At 39.6% G+C, this 13,735-nt stretch overlaps 2 protein-coding genes across 4 annotated transcripts in view; both read left to right on the forward strand.

Annotated features, from left to right (window-relative positions):
- Positions 1–13,735, forward strand: part of LOC134751012 (solute carrier family 2, facilitated glucose transporter member 8-like) — a 78,169-nt gene that overhangs the window by 60,651 nt on the left and 3,783 nt on the right. The window contains exons 8-9 of one of the 2 annotated variants that reach the window (XM_063686331.1): positions 721–915; positions 1,527–1,826. In XM_063686331.1, the coding sequence (XP_063542401.1) occupies positions 721–915; positions 1,527–1,802 (471 nt within the window). In that variant the 3' untranslated portion in view covers positions 1,803–1,826. Of the gene's footprint in view, positions 1–720; positions 916–1,526; positions 4,393–13,735 lie in introns of those variants that run through there. The other variant, XM_063686330.1, reaches the window with a different exon arrangement.
- LOC134751022 (trypsin 3A1-like) lies at positions 5,078–12,277 on the forward strand. Of its 2 annotated transcripts, XM_063686347.1 has the most exons (8): positions 5,078–5,223; positions 5,836–6,054; positions 6,603–6,837; positions 7,288–7,469; positions 8,257–8,354; positions 9,248–9,415; positions 10,090–10,205; positions 12,152–12,277. In XM_063686347.1, exons 1-8 carry the CDS (start codon positions 5,154–5,156, stop codon positions 12,258–12,260), a joined length of 1,197 nt encoding a protein of 398 aa, XP_063542417.1. In that variant the 5' UTR covers positions 5,078–5,153; the 3' UTR covers positions 12,261–12,277. The 2 variants fall into 2 exon arrangements, with proteins under 2 accessions (XP_063542417.1, XP_063542418.1); XM_063686348.1 differs by lacking the exon at positions 5,836–6,054 and having other exon boundaries at positions 5,113–5,223.

Below are 13,735 nucleotides of genomic sequence, written 5' to 3' on the forward strand. Positions count from 1 at the left end.
TTCTTTTTGTTGCTGGTCAAGGCCGACTAAGATAGGTATTTTTCAATATTTTCCTTAATTCACCATCACATTTGAAGTGCTCGAACTGATCTCCATTAAATGTTATTAACTAATTTCTACTTAGATTGGTTACACCGATTCATTTTATTTATTTTCTTATGATCTTCGATCCCTACGCTGCCATAAAATGCAACGAAAGTACGAATGTGCATATTAAAGTCATTAAATAAATATTGATATATTATTTTCACCTCAGCAGCTCGAACAAGCCTACTTTCGTCACTCCCTGGAGTGAGGAAAGTGCGACTTTCCTCACTCCAGGGAGTGAAACAATGTAGCTTTTTTTAATTTAGTGAAGGCCATGAACTTCATACTTTTATTACATTTTTTTTATGGTATGGTACGGTACGGTACGGTACGGTACGGTACGGTACGGTACGGTCCGGTCCGGTCCGGTCCGGTCCGGTGTCGTCTCGTATCGTATCGTATCGTATCGTATCTTATCGTATCGTACATTTTATAATACTTTTTCTGTTTATTCTGTGTAATTCGAAATACATTTTAACCTTTAATATGTTCTCACTACTGAAGTGAAAAATTATGTGTGCAACACGAGAGCAAAGTTATTTTACATTTCGTGTTTTTGAGTAACACTCGCAAGAAAAACCAACTTTCCTCTCTTGTTGCACAAATAACTATTAATCGAATTTGTCTTTCCAGTGGCTCCTCGCCGGAACCTCGTTCGCAACCGGCGTCTCCATGCTGGCCCTGGGCGCCTGGTTCTACATCACTAGCGTCGGCTTCTGGTTACCGGGCTGGTTGCCAGTATTAGCCATGTGTCTGTGCATCTTTGCGGATGCAGCAGGCTACCAACCTGTGCCTTATGTGATCACTTCAGAGCTGTTCTCGTTCCAAGTAAGTAGAGTTTTTTGGCCTAAGTTATTGAAAGATGCAGAAAAGTTAAAGGTCTGTCTGTCTGTCTTCTCTTTAGGTTAGGAACGATTATCAACTCCAGCAGAGTCCAATCACATGTACTTTTCTCTCGGCAATGCATTGGCATCGTCATTTTTGGAAGCAATGATTAAGTTATTGAAGCATTCCACGAGTTATCCCAGGATGCAATTGCTATGTTACTACAAAATTGTAAATAAGATCTATTACTCGTAGTTCGTAATTTTAAATGATAATTTCACCGTATTGGAGAATTTTAAAATATTGAACATCGATCGTGTTACATACATAGGTAGATGTCAAATACCCCTCCCGGTATTTATACATACAAAGATTAACACAGAAACACCTCACATTATCTTCTCTTTTTGTATTTATTATTATTGCGAGCCTTTATGGGTGCCACGTCGACCAAGCAGTGATCGAGCGGCCTTTTTTTACTAATGCCCGTTCCAGGAAATTCCAAATTCTTTGGGCCGAAATATTCTGTACCTCATGCCGCCCTAAGTAAATAGGTACTTCTTATTGACATTCGTTTTTGTAACCACAATACCTAACACATTTCTCTTTTCCAGCATCGAGGCATGGTAACCTCCTTCGTAAGCAGCGTCGACGCCCTCAGTGACTTCCTTCAAACGAAGGCCTACGATCCCCTCCTCAAACTCCTCGGTATCCACTGGGTCTTCGTCATGTTCTCAATAGTTTGCTTCCTTGGCACACTGTATACAGTATTATGGGTCCCTGAGACTAAGGACCGCAGCGTAGATGAGATCTATGCTATTCTAGAGGATTCTAGAAAGAAGGAGAAGAGGAAAGATGTGGAGACGGGGAAGGAGATGTGTCGGTTATGATTTTTTGAGCAGGTTTGTGGTAGTGTGGTTTTCTGAGGAAATTTCAATTTTATGAGCTGTCCCCTTACTATTATGTCTTGTAAATCTATAGAATACCACCAACAGACCCTTGTGCCCTTATAAGATGGATTACTAATATAAATTAAATTGTTATCTACAAAAACAACACAATAAAACAATAGGCTTTTGTAGTATAAAACAGTGAACCTATATCATTGAGATACCTTTTATTACTATATAGAGAAGCCATACCATGCTTGCCATCATACTTAAAACAAAAACGCATCTTTACAATAAGAATTACGGTTCGAAATCGTATGACTAGAAAGGAATGTCAAATGGTTTAAGGGGTTTAAATGTTTCATATCATTAAATTATGATAAACAGATTTGTAAATTCGTCGTCAATAGAACTTGCAAATAATGTAAACAAATATGGCAGATTGTGTTAGCGTTTGACACATAACCTAACATTTTTACGAAGGTTATTTTCCCTGAAATATTAATAATTAACATTTAATTTAACTAAAAAATTATATAAATAAAATATTTAAGTATATACTGTTGATAAGGTCATGGTTGTCCTTTTAAAGAGCGAGATTACGAAGTAATGAAGGTAAAATGGTTTGTTTGCAATGTTTACATTATTTGCAAGTTCTAGTTTTTTTTTTATTGACGACGACTTTAGGTGGTAGTTCATGTTTGTACTTAAATGATAACACAATTCATGCTTAATTTGTTATTCGTATGAAATGACATCCAGTGACTAAGCACGCATATTGTCAAAACAACGAGTGCAATATACAAATGTGTAACTGGTTTAAAAAACAAATTTTGCCACCGAGTGAAACACAAAATTTTTCACCACCAACGCAAGGAAAATACTAACTGTAAAATATATCAAACAATATCAAACTAAATCCATTCGAAATGAATTTTATTAAATATTTATTATTCAAAATCATAATTAAAAAGTCAATTTTACCAGGTAACTACTCAAAATTTGCATTTGATTACTTAGCCACACATGTGGATAAAATGCAACTTTCTCGTCATTTTTTAGGGTTCCGTACCCAAAGGGTAAAAACGGGACCCTGTTACTAAGACTCCGCTGTCCGTCTGTCTGTCTGTCCTCAGACTGTATCTCATGAACCGTGATAGCTAGACAGTTGAAATTTTCACAGATGATGTATTTCTGTTGCCGCTATAACAACAAATACTAAAAAGTACGGAACCCTCGGTGCGCGAGTCCGACTCGCACTTAGCCGGTTTTTTAACAATCAAGAGAGCCGGCCTCTACCAGCTGATGGTGTGGTGAAAAATTACAAATCGAATTCGAACTGAGAACCAAACCAAGGTCTGTAGTTAATTTTTTTTGTTGATTTGACATCTAAGAAAGATATGTTTTTTTTTTAATGATTGCAGCGCCATCTGCTTTTACTTAGCGTGTTTATTCTTATTGTATTTACAGCCGTTTTGTTGAATTTAAATTTTTTTTATTTCTTAGTTCAAAGCTAATTTGTTGAATAAGTTCGCTGGGACTTGCGAGGTTAACTTAGAAAATCACACCGAACCTTGTCGCAATCACATTTTGCTCAATCCACTCGTGCCTTAATACGTATGACGTAATGTTTAATAACATATGACAGGGTTCTTAGTTATATATGACTCCTCTGTGCATAAATGATGTCCTGCGAGATAGAGCATATAAGATGGCTCGTTGGCTCCACTTATCGGCGCAGTTGTACTTATTATTAAACAACGCGTACTTACACAAATAATTACAATGTAAGACTAAAACGGACATTATACTTACATTCAAAGATTTTTTTGTACTTTGTACTTTAAATTGTCAAAGTAAAAGGCGTAATAATATTGTTAATAGTGACATAGGACAAATTACGAAGTAGCACAGAAATAATATAACCTTGATCATAGTACAATCAGCTGCAGAGAAAACCCTGCATACAAATTTCTATGCGCCTTTTCTCTGCAGCTGACTGCCCTCACATCCTTGACAATCTTCGGAAAACATACAAGACTATAACTACTTAAGTCTGAATGAGACGTATACGTACGTATGTGGATTTGTGTGCATTTGCAAGCTCCTTTTAATAACTAAGACTTATTGTTTTGTTTAGGAATAAGCTGTACTTAATTAGTATTTTAATATTTTTGACAAGCACGCCGATTAGATGTGGATTAAGAGCGTGTCTTATATGCACTATTTGGCCGCTATACTAACTCAACCTCGTATCTGCAACACTCTTTTGATGACAAAAACACCCGTATTCCGAATGAAAGAAAAGCGACATTTCCATCAAATGATTGTTGCAGATGTGAGGTTGAGTAAGTATAGCGACGATTTGTGGGAGACAATCTATGACTGAGCAATGAAAATTAATTACTTTGAAAGAACAAGGTGACCCATTTTTATTGCTTATGAGGGTAGTCTGATCGAATGTATTATAGAAACTCGCTTCGCCTAATGATAACGATTGTGATATTATTGACGAATATTAATGTTTAATGTTGGTATTTTTATTTGTAAGTCTATTTTTATGACAATAAAAGTATTTTATTTATAACGATAGATGATGTTTATTATTTATAAACCTTTAAAAAACAGACCAACTGAGATCCATCTTTATGTCGTCTTTAGCTTTATATAAATAATAATAAAAATCTTTGATATCAAGAATAGGGTAGTTGACTGACTAGTCGAATCAGTTTTTTTTAATTCCTTTGTCTAATGTGAGAGAGTAAGACGCAATGCACATTGGACCAAGATATTGGACAGACAGATAACCTTAGCCACTATGAAATCTATATGAAATCTACAGAACAATGACGTCACGGTCAAATTACCTACTCTTTATAGTTCATTCGGATTTATTAAATATAAATTAAATTGTGTCTGACAATAACTGCGGTCTAGGTTTTCCTAATATTTTTCTAGTGCTTTATTTCGTCCATGGTGTGAAATAATTTATTTTACAGTACATATGGTACTCCATTATGACACCCTGTGCTATAGGTAAGCACATTACATAACTACGTCAAAAATGTTAAGGGTAAACGTTGTACGATACACGTGCGAATAGGTAATTCGCAACTCGTGTCGATTTAAAACCCTCCCTGTCGTAATCGCGACAGGGTTTCGCGCGCGAGAAAAACCATCCGTATTTTTCCAACTGCGAGATACTGGGTAATATTTTTACTTTTAGGTGTTCAAATCTAATACAATTTCAGTGTTAGTAACTATAAGGCAATAACTTTTTATTACTCTTTCAACACGGCTTGCCCAATATGTATTTACAATAGGTGTGATTCCGAAGGTAGACGTTGTGAAATGATGAGAAAATGTGGCCTGATGTGTCTTTTATTCGTCTTTGGGACTATAGATGGCGCCGACCAAAAGTGTAAGTATTATCACTAATCACCAAAGGTAGAATACAACTCCTATTATATCCTCTTTGCTAATCACTAACTGCTAACACCTTTATAAAACAAAGTCCCCCACCTCGTCTGTTTGTCTGTATGTATGTACGTATGGTCGGGATGAACTCCAAAACTGTACTAACGGATTTTCATGCGGTTTTCATCTATCAATAGAGTGATTCTTGAGGAATGTTTAGGTGTAAGTAGGTATTATTTGTTAAGGTTTTGTGTAACCCGTGCGAATGCGCTGGTGAATTATGAAGTAAGTAATACAATTTATAAAAAAGATTGATATAGTAGTTTAAGAACATTATGGCAATGCTAGTTCGTCTAGTCTACACTAAGACAGCCTTCACATTGGATGCGGATCCGCACGCCGCTCCGGTGTGTGGGTGTGTGAGCGAGCTAGACGTCGCTATATAATGCTTCTTCCTAACTTTACATTGAATAGGTATGACGCGGAAATTGCCAATGCCAAGACTGCCAGATAGGTGCAAACTTAGCTTAGTCGGAGTCTACTTCTAATAAGAAGTATTTTCTAGTAACTATCTCTTTCACAACCCTAATAACATTAACTTCCCTTCCATAACCAGTTGAATTTTCGGGCGCCATAACGGCTGCCGTCCCAGTCGATCTACGCCGACACCGAAAAACCGACTCACAGCTACCGAACGACTTACAGCGCCCTCAACCCGACGCACAGCGTCCCCAACCCCAGTTGAGGAGTCCCCAAATATCGTTGAAACCTCACAAGCTCGACTCGAAGCGTCACCAAATTGACTTACAGCGTTACCAAAATAAGTTGGCGCGGGGTACGTTATAAATGATGTATTTACAAAAAAAGTATAATAACAATAAGTATAACTTTTGGTATACCTATATAATTATTATAGGTAAGTAACCAGTTGTTACGCATAAAATGACTCGACTTGCATATACAATATTGTAGGCTAGACAGGTAACAAATAGGTTCAATGTTGGTTTATCCATTGAAATGTATTTTAAAACACAAAACATACATTTGTGTTGAAGTTAATGTATTGCTTGCTACGCTTGCATTTTTTAAGGTTATAACAAATAAATTGATATTAATTATATCTGCCAAGTTAAACCAGTTTTACAGCACTGGCTTCCCTCGAATGCGGCTGACCCAATATAATGATACTTTGCACTTTAAGGAATTTCCACCATAAGTGTCAAATTTCTTTGAAACATTTAACACTGTGACACAGCAAAGTCAGAGCAGAGATGGAATAAACAAATTATATTAACCCCTAGGGCGGTAAGCCTTAGCAGGCCGTTCAAGTCAATCAAAATTAAACCTTAATATATTGACAGTCCTTTATTTTATTAAACACAGATCACCCCTCACGCGACAACGCCCGCCGTCATCCACACAAGAAGGACGCCGGCCGCATCCGCAACACCCACGACGTGCAGTATGAAGTAAACAACCAGTTCATCCGCAGCGGGAACCTGACGGATACGATTAACTACCCTTACATGGCGGCCGTGATGATCAACGGGAGGTTGTGGTGCGCGGGGGCCATCGTCGATGTCGGCTGGGTGCTCACAGCGGCGCACTGTCTTAATTAGTAAGCACCGACTCACAAACCTTGTCCGCGAAACAAGGTCAGAACTCAGATCAGCACCGCCGAGTGGTTACAATAAATGCGGTCGCCATAAGCTCGGCTCTCGGAGCGTGCGTTCCGTAGCTCGTAGGGGCCGCGGGTTACTAACCGACGTTGAAAAATGACCAATCTATCCCTCAAGGGATTATTATATCTATTCTTTTTCAGGAGAGTTTCTTCTGAGAGGGTCAGGTGTCTGTCGTGTCCCAGCTGTCTCTCTTAGCAGCAAGATTGCAATTACATTGGAATTTACTCATGTCTATATCTGTTTCCTCATATGTTCACTCACTTAACTAGTCTCTCACACAAACTTAATGATTCTCTCACTTACCTCACTCGATCACACCTACCATTGATTATGTACGAACTCGCTCTCTGATTACAGATTTACCTAAATCCTCCGAACAATTTCAGTGTGTTATCAGTGCTCTCTGTAAAGCAACTCAACCGCTACGTGAAGGTCCGCGTCGGAAGCGTGAAGCCCCACGAGGGCGGGGAGCTGGTGGAAGTCACTGGTGCCGTGAGGCATCCCAAGTTTGAGGAGGAACCGGTGCCCCATGCTGACGTGGCGTTGTTGAAACTGCAGAACAACCTTGGTAAGATTTATATGGTTAGCTTTTTTTTATGATATATAGGTAAGAGGCAAACGAGCAGACCTGGTGGTAAGCGATTACCGCCGCCCATGGACACCTGCAACACCAGAGGGGTTGTATGTGCGTTGCCGGCATTTAAGATGGGAATACGCTCTTTTCTTGTAGGTCGTATCGGTCAAGAAATACTGCAGGCGACAGATCATTCCTTAGTTTAGCTGTGCGAGGCAGGAAGTTTCTGAAGAAACGCACTGTTGAGGATTGCCATCCATCTAAGTGGTCAAGATGGAAATGTTGACAGTTGTTCTAGAATGCGAAGGAACAGGTACAAAACACTGAATTCTGTAACCCTTATCGGTCAATCGTGCGTTTCTGTTCAGATGCTAGCTTAAACACTATATCTTAAGGGTACATTCAGACGGCAATTGCAGCAGCGTCAGTAGGTTAGTATGTGCATCAGTAGGTACGTGGGAAACGTGCAATGTCACTGTCACTTTCTTTGATAAAATGACGTGACGTATTGAATTAACATTCTACTTTCGACTGCAACTTATTCTTTTTTCGCTTCAACGCTACACCAGCAACGTTACATTAGTAACGCTGCTAAAGTCACCATCCGCACAACTTTCGAGTTAGTATTAGTCAGCAAAACTACCAGCTCAGTACTCATAAAAATGTGTGTAGGAGCCAAGCTAATAGCTTTGCTGACTGTACATTCGATTGCAAGAAAATAGGTGCGTTAAGCAAATATAGGTAAGGACTCAGTTAATGATTAACAGCTAAAATGTTTCAGAATTCTCGAAATACGTCAACTTGATTCGGATCTATGACGGGTCCCGCGAGCCGTTTGCGCAGAGCTTTATCACCGTGGCAGGATGGGGGGCCACCACAGTGAGTACCCACTTTGGCCACTTTATTAACTCTTGGTGAATCTTATTGCAAACATAAGTCCGCTGGAAGTCAGTTTAGAGTAGTCATACTCATACTTTTTTTAATGAGGGCTACCAAAACGGGTTTGCCTTGTAGCCCAGGGCCGCAAGATGAATTTACTTAGAGGTGACGTTCGGTGGGCAAGGTTGTATCTATGGCGCACAGCACACTGCATCCGATTTGCACGTCGCTCTGACTTGCGAGCGGGATGTCGCTATAACACGCGCAAAGCGTTGTCTTGCTCAAACATCGAAACGACGTGCGAATCGGATGCAGTGTGCCATGCGCCTATATGAGTACCACGATCACCTGGCGGGCCACCTAAAACCCCCGCGGGCCGCAGGTTGAGTATCGCTGGTTTATTGTTGCTTGAACAGATTAACAAGTTTTGGAGAACAAAGAGGGGGGGATGCGAATCCAGTGCCTATTAGTGCACAGCTAAAAGCCAAAATGACTCGCGAGACAAATTATATGAGGTGGACGAGTGGTGGGGAATAAAGAAAGCCGTCGAAATGTCGACACATAGGATCACGGTCAGGCTTCTGGTTTTCCCCGCTTCCTTGTAGCGGGACGAATATCCGGTACCTATAGTTTTAGACTAAAACCTGCCGAAAGCATTTCCGTCCATTCCACTGCAATTATGAGACCCCACTATGCAATGAATGTGCAATGTGGAACCAGTATTTGCGAAGTGATTTTGCATTGCTAATGCCTCGTCCTTTGATCGCCTACTTCCGATGCACTTACGGTCAAAGCCAAGAAATCGTTACCGTATTTGCCAATTTAAAATGATAAGTTTACTTTAGAATCTTGGATACATGTTTATTCCGTAGTAAAAAGTGTTTCAACACCAGGGTTCAGAAACAGCATTCCGCGAGCAGACGTCCAACATGCTCGTGGCCCGGTTGAAGGTTCGCAGTCGCCATTACTGCGAGGATGCCTACCAGCTGGTGAACGGCTTCCAATTTGGTGAAGACATGTTCTGCGCGTCTCTGAGGAACGGGACCAGGGATGCTTGTCTGGTAATCTTAAAAAAATGTGTGGACTGTTTTCGGTGCTCTCCTGTTCCATTTAAAGACATAAAATATCAAGGGCAAGTTGCACGAAGCAATCGTACATCTGTCATACATTTTTTTATCAAAGTAACTTCTGTGAAGTAATAGGAGTAAACACCCGTTCATCGCTCCGCCATCCACTGTCTTCCAAGTTTCCAACATCACCTAGTGTGTTGTGATTGGAACCCATAGGTACTATGTGATAGTTCGTTTTATATATGAATACCGTTCGAGAGATGGATCCTAGTCCGGGGCCTGACACTCGTCTGTAAGTAAAAAGCAAATCAGAAAGACGACCGACCGCTATTTCGTATTGCCGAATATAGACTAATGTTTTTTCTGCCCTCCGGCCGGAACCCACCAACTTTCGGCCCGCTGCGCTAAACGAAGTGGCCGCTTTTCGGCTCCGTCGATCAGAGAAACACCACGGTCAATAAATAAGAAAACCTCCGATCACACGTTTGTCACTTGTCACCACATCGGCCAGGCGAAACCGGGTTAGGTACCTATTACTTGTGATCTGGGACATTTCTTACTTTAGGTACTGCCCGCTAAAAGGGCTTTAAACGTCTATCCAGTGCATACACATTACACGCGACGTTAATCAGTTTGTATTTATTATAATCACCATTTGTTGCTAGTTTGATGCAGGCGCTCCAGCGGTACAACACAATGCTCTTATGGGCATCATGAGCTTCGGACCTGAGCGCTGTGGAGGCATGCAGCCTGCGGTCTTCATTAGGGCTTTATACTTCAGGTATTGACTCCAGCTTTCCAACAGTTCAACACAACTATACTTCACACACATAGCGGACAAACATAGGGTACAGTCACCTGCAATAACAACAGGTCTCCACGGAAGACCAGCGTCAAGATACCTGAAAGGTAACTTGACATCAAGCTGAGGGGAGACCTTTTCAGTGACGTTTATGTTTTATTTAAACAATACTGTAAGCCTCCTGAATAAATTTATTTTCTTTCTTTCTTTCAATAATATGTTACTGTGATGTTACTCTCAATATACTCTATGTGTTACTCTTCGAAGGCCGTAATTTCTTTTTTTTTCAAAGGCACATACACATGATCAACTTTAAAGTTACTCGCCAAACTGCTTATGCAGTTTGTTGGCGAGAAAGCGCTCTTTTTTACAATTTTATGCACCTACTTAAGTTGCTATCTTACTATGCTTACCCTAAGTTTGACACGACACGCTCTTATGGCTCTCTTGGCATGGCATGGCATCTTGGGCTTCAAAATGCTGTAGGTAATTGCAGCCTGCGGCTAGCGGTCTTCATCAGGGCCTTACTTACTTCAAATACCAGTATATTTTTTTACAAAGGCTACGCGCTCACATAAAAGAAATAATGGCTTTTGTTTAACAGAATGCCATTGTTAGTACAGGTAAGTGAACGAGCTCAGTAGAGATAGCGTTAACTATAACCGGGTAGCTCAGTTGGTAGCGGGTCTATGGCTTCTTCTCTCTTGTTTGTGGCACCGGAACTCTTAAACCGGTAAACCGATTTGTTGTTGTAAACAGTTTTCTAGCGCTCTGGTTCTTATACATATTTTATCAAAATCGGTTTGCGTGGGATGTTATATAATTAATCTATAAATATGAAGGGGGGTACGTAAAATTTTGCAAACGAGGTCTATAGATTCACGACAGCCGCAGACACCACCGAGTGTGCCACACTAACGCGAGGAAAATTCTACTTAACTGTAATACGATATTAAATATTTATCATTCAAAAACATAATTTAAAAGTTAATTCTACAGTCATCATGAGGAACCAATTCAAAAATTGTACTTTTCTCTTGTAGATAAATAGTAGATGAAATGATGCCTTTCTCCCGAGTTAAACACTCTACCTTTCATTTCGAATACGAGGAAAGTAAAATGCATGTGTTTTTTTTTTGAACATGACTAAGTATACATTTTTATAGTATTTTTTGAGGGAACTTTCAATAAACAATTCAGGCAAAAGTATCGTTATTTATGGAATGGAGAGTCAAATATCAGAATGGAAATTGTATAACAAACATACTTAAACTCAAATTTCAATTACTTATCGTAAAGAAAATAAAAAAATCGTACTTTGAACGTAAAATTCTCTAGTGCAGACACGTATCATTTTCTGCACACCTTTTAGAACAATTACCCTCTTTCAGAGCATGAGAAATGAAAATGCAATTTTCTCATCAGTTTTTGAAGAACAAACAGTTTTTATGAGCTGATGTGGTGAAATAGTTACCTATTTGTTTTACAAGGGGGCAAAGTTGTTGTTTAACCGCGCGTGCTAATATTGACACCCGAGTAAGCGAAAGATTCCAAAATTTAACCACCAGCGTAGCGAGTGGTTCGAATAATGGAATCTTGAGCGTTGCGAGGGTTTCAAGGCCCGAGGTTTAAATAAATTTTGCCACCGAGTGAAACACATAATTCTTCACCACACCAACGCGACGAAAATACTAACTGTGAAATATCAAACAAAATCAAATCAAATCCAAATTAATGTTATTATGTTTATCATTCAAATCATCATAAAAGTCAATTTTACCAGCCAACAAGGAAACAGTTCAACGTTCGCATCAGATTACTTTGCCTCGCATGTGGATAAAATGCAACTTTCTTATCAGTTTTTGAACAATCAAGAGAGCCTTTACCCGCTGTGTGGTGAAAAAGTGTATTTTTTATTTTTTCAGGGATTTCGTCAAACACACCATAGTACAGTACAAGACGACCAGCGAACTAATTGACGCCATGAAAGAAGCGGAAAGCGCTCCGCGTCCGCCCGTAATGGATATTCCATAAGCACATAGCGGACTACTTTCGTTTGAAATATACGATATTGAAATAATAAACCGGAGCGGAGTCTATGGAGTCGAAAGATATATTTTTTCATGGTACCTACAATCGCCATTAGATATATCAGGGTTCTAGCCAATATGCCAATCGTTTGCGCCGTAGCGAACGAAATGCTAATGTCTCTCTGTCGCACTTAAGTATATATGGAAGATTGATAGAGAGATATTATCGTTTCGTTCGCTACGACGCAAATAAATGGCATCATGGCTAGGCCTCTCTGAGTATATCTGAGCGTGCACTTTAACGATTTGATAGTAGAGGCTTTGTTTAGATATTTGTGAACACCTCGGCCGCTCCGATGTATCTGATGGCGACTGTACCGTAGCCTTAACTGCAACAAACGAATTAGTATGATACAATTTTTAATTTCCAAACCCATGCTAGTTATAATGCAGCAAAAAGCTATTGATTGTAGTATAGTTTGACAGCGGAAGTGGGTAGTTGGCGCTGCACGGCGCCATGATTTGTGGTCAATGGATTGTCACACGTCAACTTGACAACCGCGTAATGTACTGAACCGCACTGCGCCATCTACATCAGCTCAAATTTCGAAGAAGGAATTCGACTTTATACTTCGTAGATTGGCGATGTCGGCGAGGTCGGCAAGGCAAATAGGCCGCGGACTGCTTAGGACCAGCGGCGGGGTAGTTAGCGGGGCGGTCGCCGCCCGCCGCACAGCTAACTAACCCGCCGGTCGCGTGCGTCCAGACCAAGGCCTTATGCAATCTATGGATCTTTGCTTGTATACATATTCTTAACGTTTATATATATTCTGTTCAGTATGCTACAGTACAACCTTTGATCGGGTCAGCAACCGAAATTAAATTCTAAATTAAAAATTCAAAATCAATTTTGGCAGGCAAATCTAGATCCCTGGGACTCAAGGTGTTAATAGAAATGTGAAGTACGTCCTAGATTGTAGGCAAAAGGCTAATAAGATATGAGGAAAAATAAAACACGATTCACAAGCAATGGAATGTTTATAAATTGCAATGATAAATTATCTATTACAATATCAATATGTAAGTACATGCCTGCCTCGCGCAGCGTTGCCTTCGCATACCTCGGTTAGTAACTGTCCCTCATAGTCAATATTATTTAGTAATCCAAATGAAATAAAACTATAAAAAACGAATCCAAAATTAAATTTGTATTGATATTAATTGATTATGCAAATATGTATTTATATTGAAATCCGAGCCAGCAAAGGATTCCATAATGAAACCACGAGTGTATCAAACAGTTTTGGAAGTGGAATCCTGAGCGTAGCGAGGGCTTCCCAACACGATATGCAAAGATTATTTCGAGCAGATTGCATTTTTTGTGCAAATAAAACTAAAAGGTAGACAATAAATTGATCTATGAGGGATTTTACGCCTTTTCCGACACAATATATATTTTTTTATCATAATATATAACTC

Source organism: Cydia strobilella, chromosome 21 (genome assembly GCF_947568885.1).
Source record: "Cydia strobilella chromosome 21, ilCydStro3.1, whole genome shotgun sequence".
Taxonomy (NCBI): domain Eukaryota; kingdom Metazoa; phylum Arthropoda; class Insecta; order Lepidoptera; family Tortricidae; genus Cydia; species Cydia strobilella.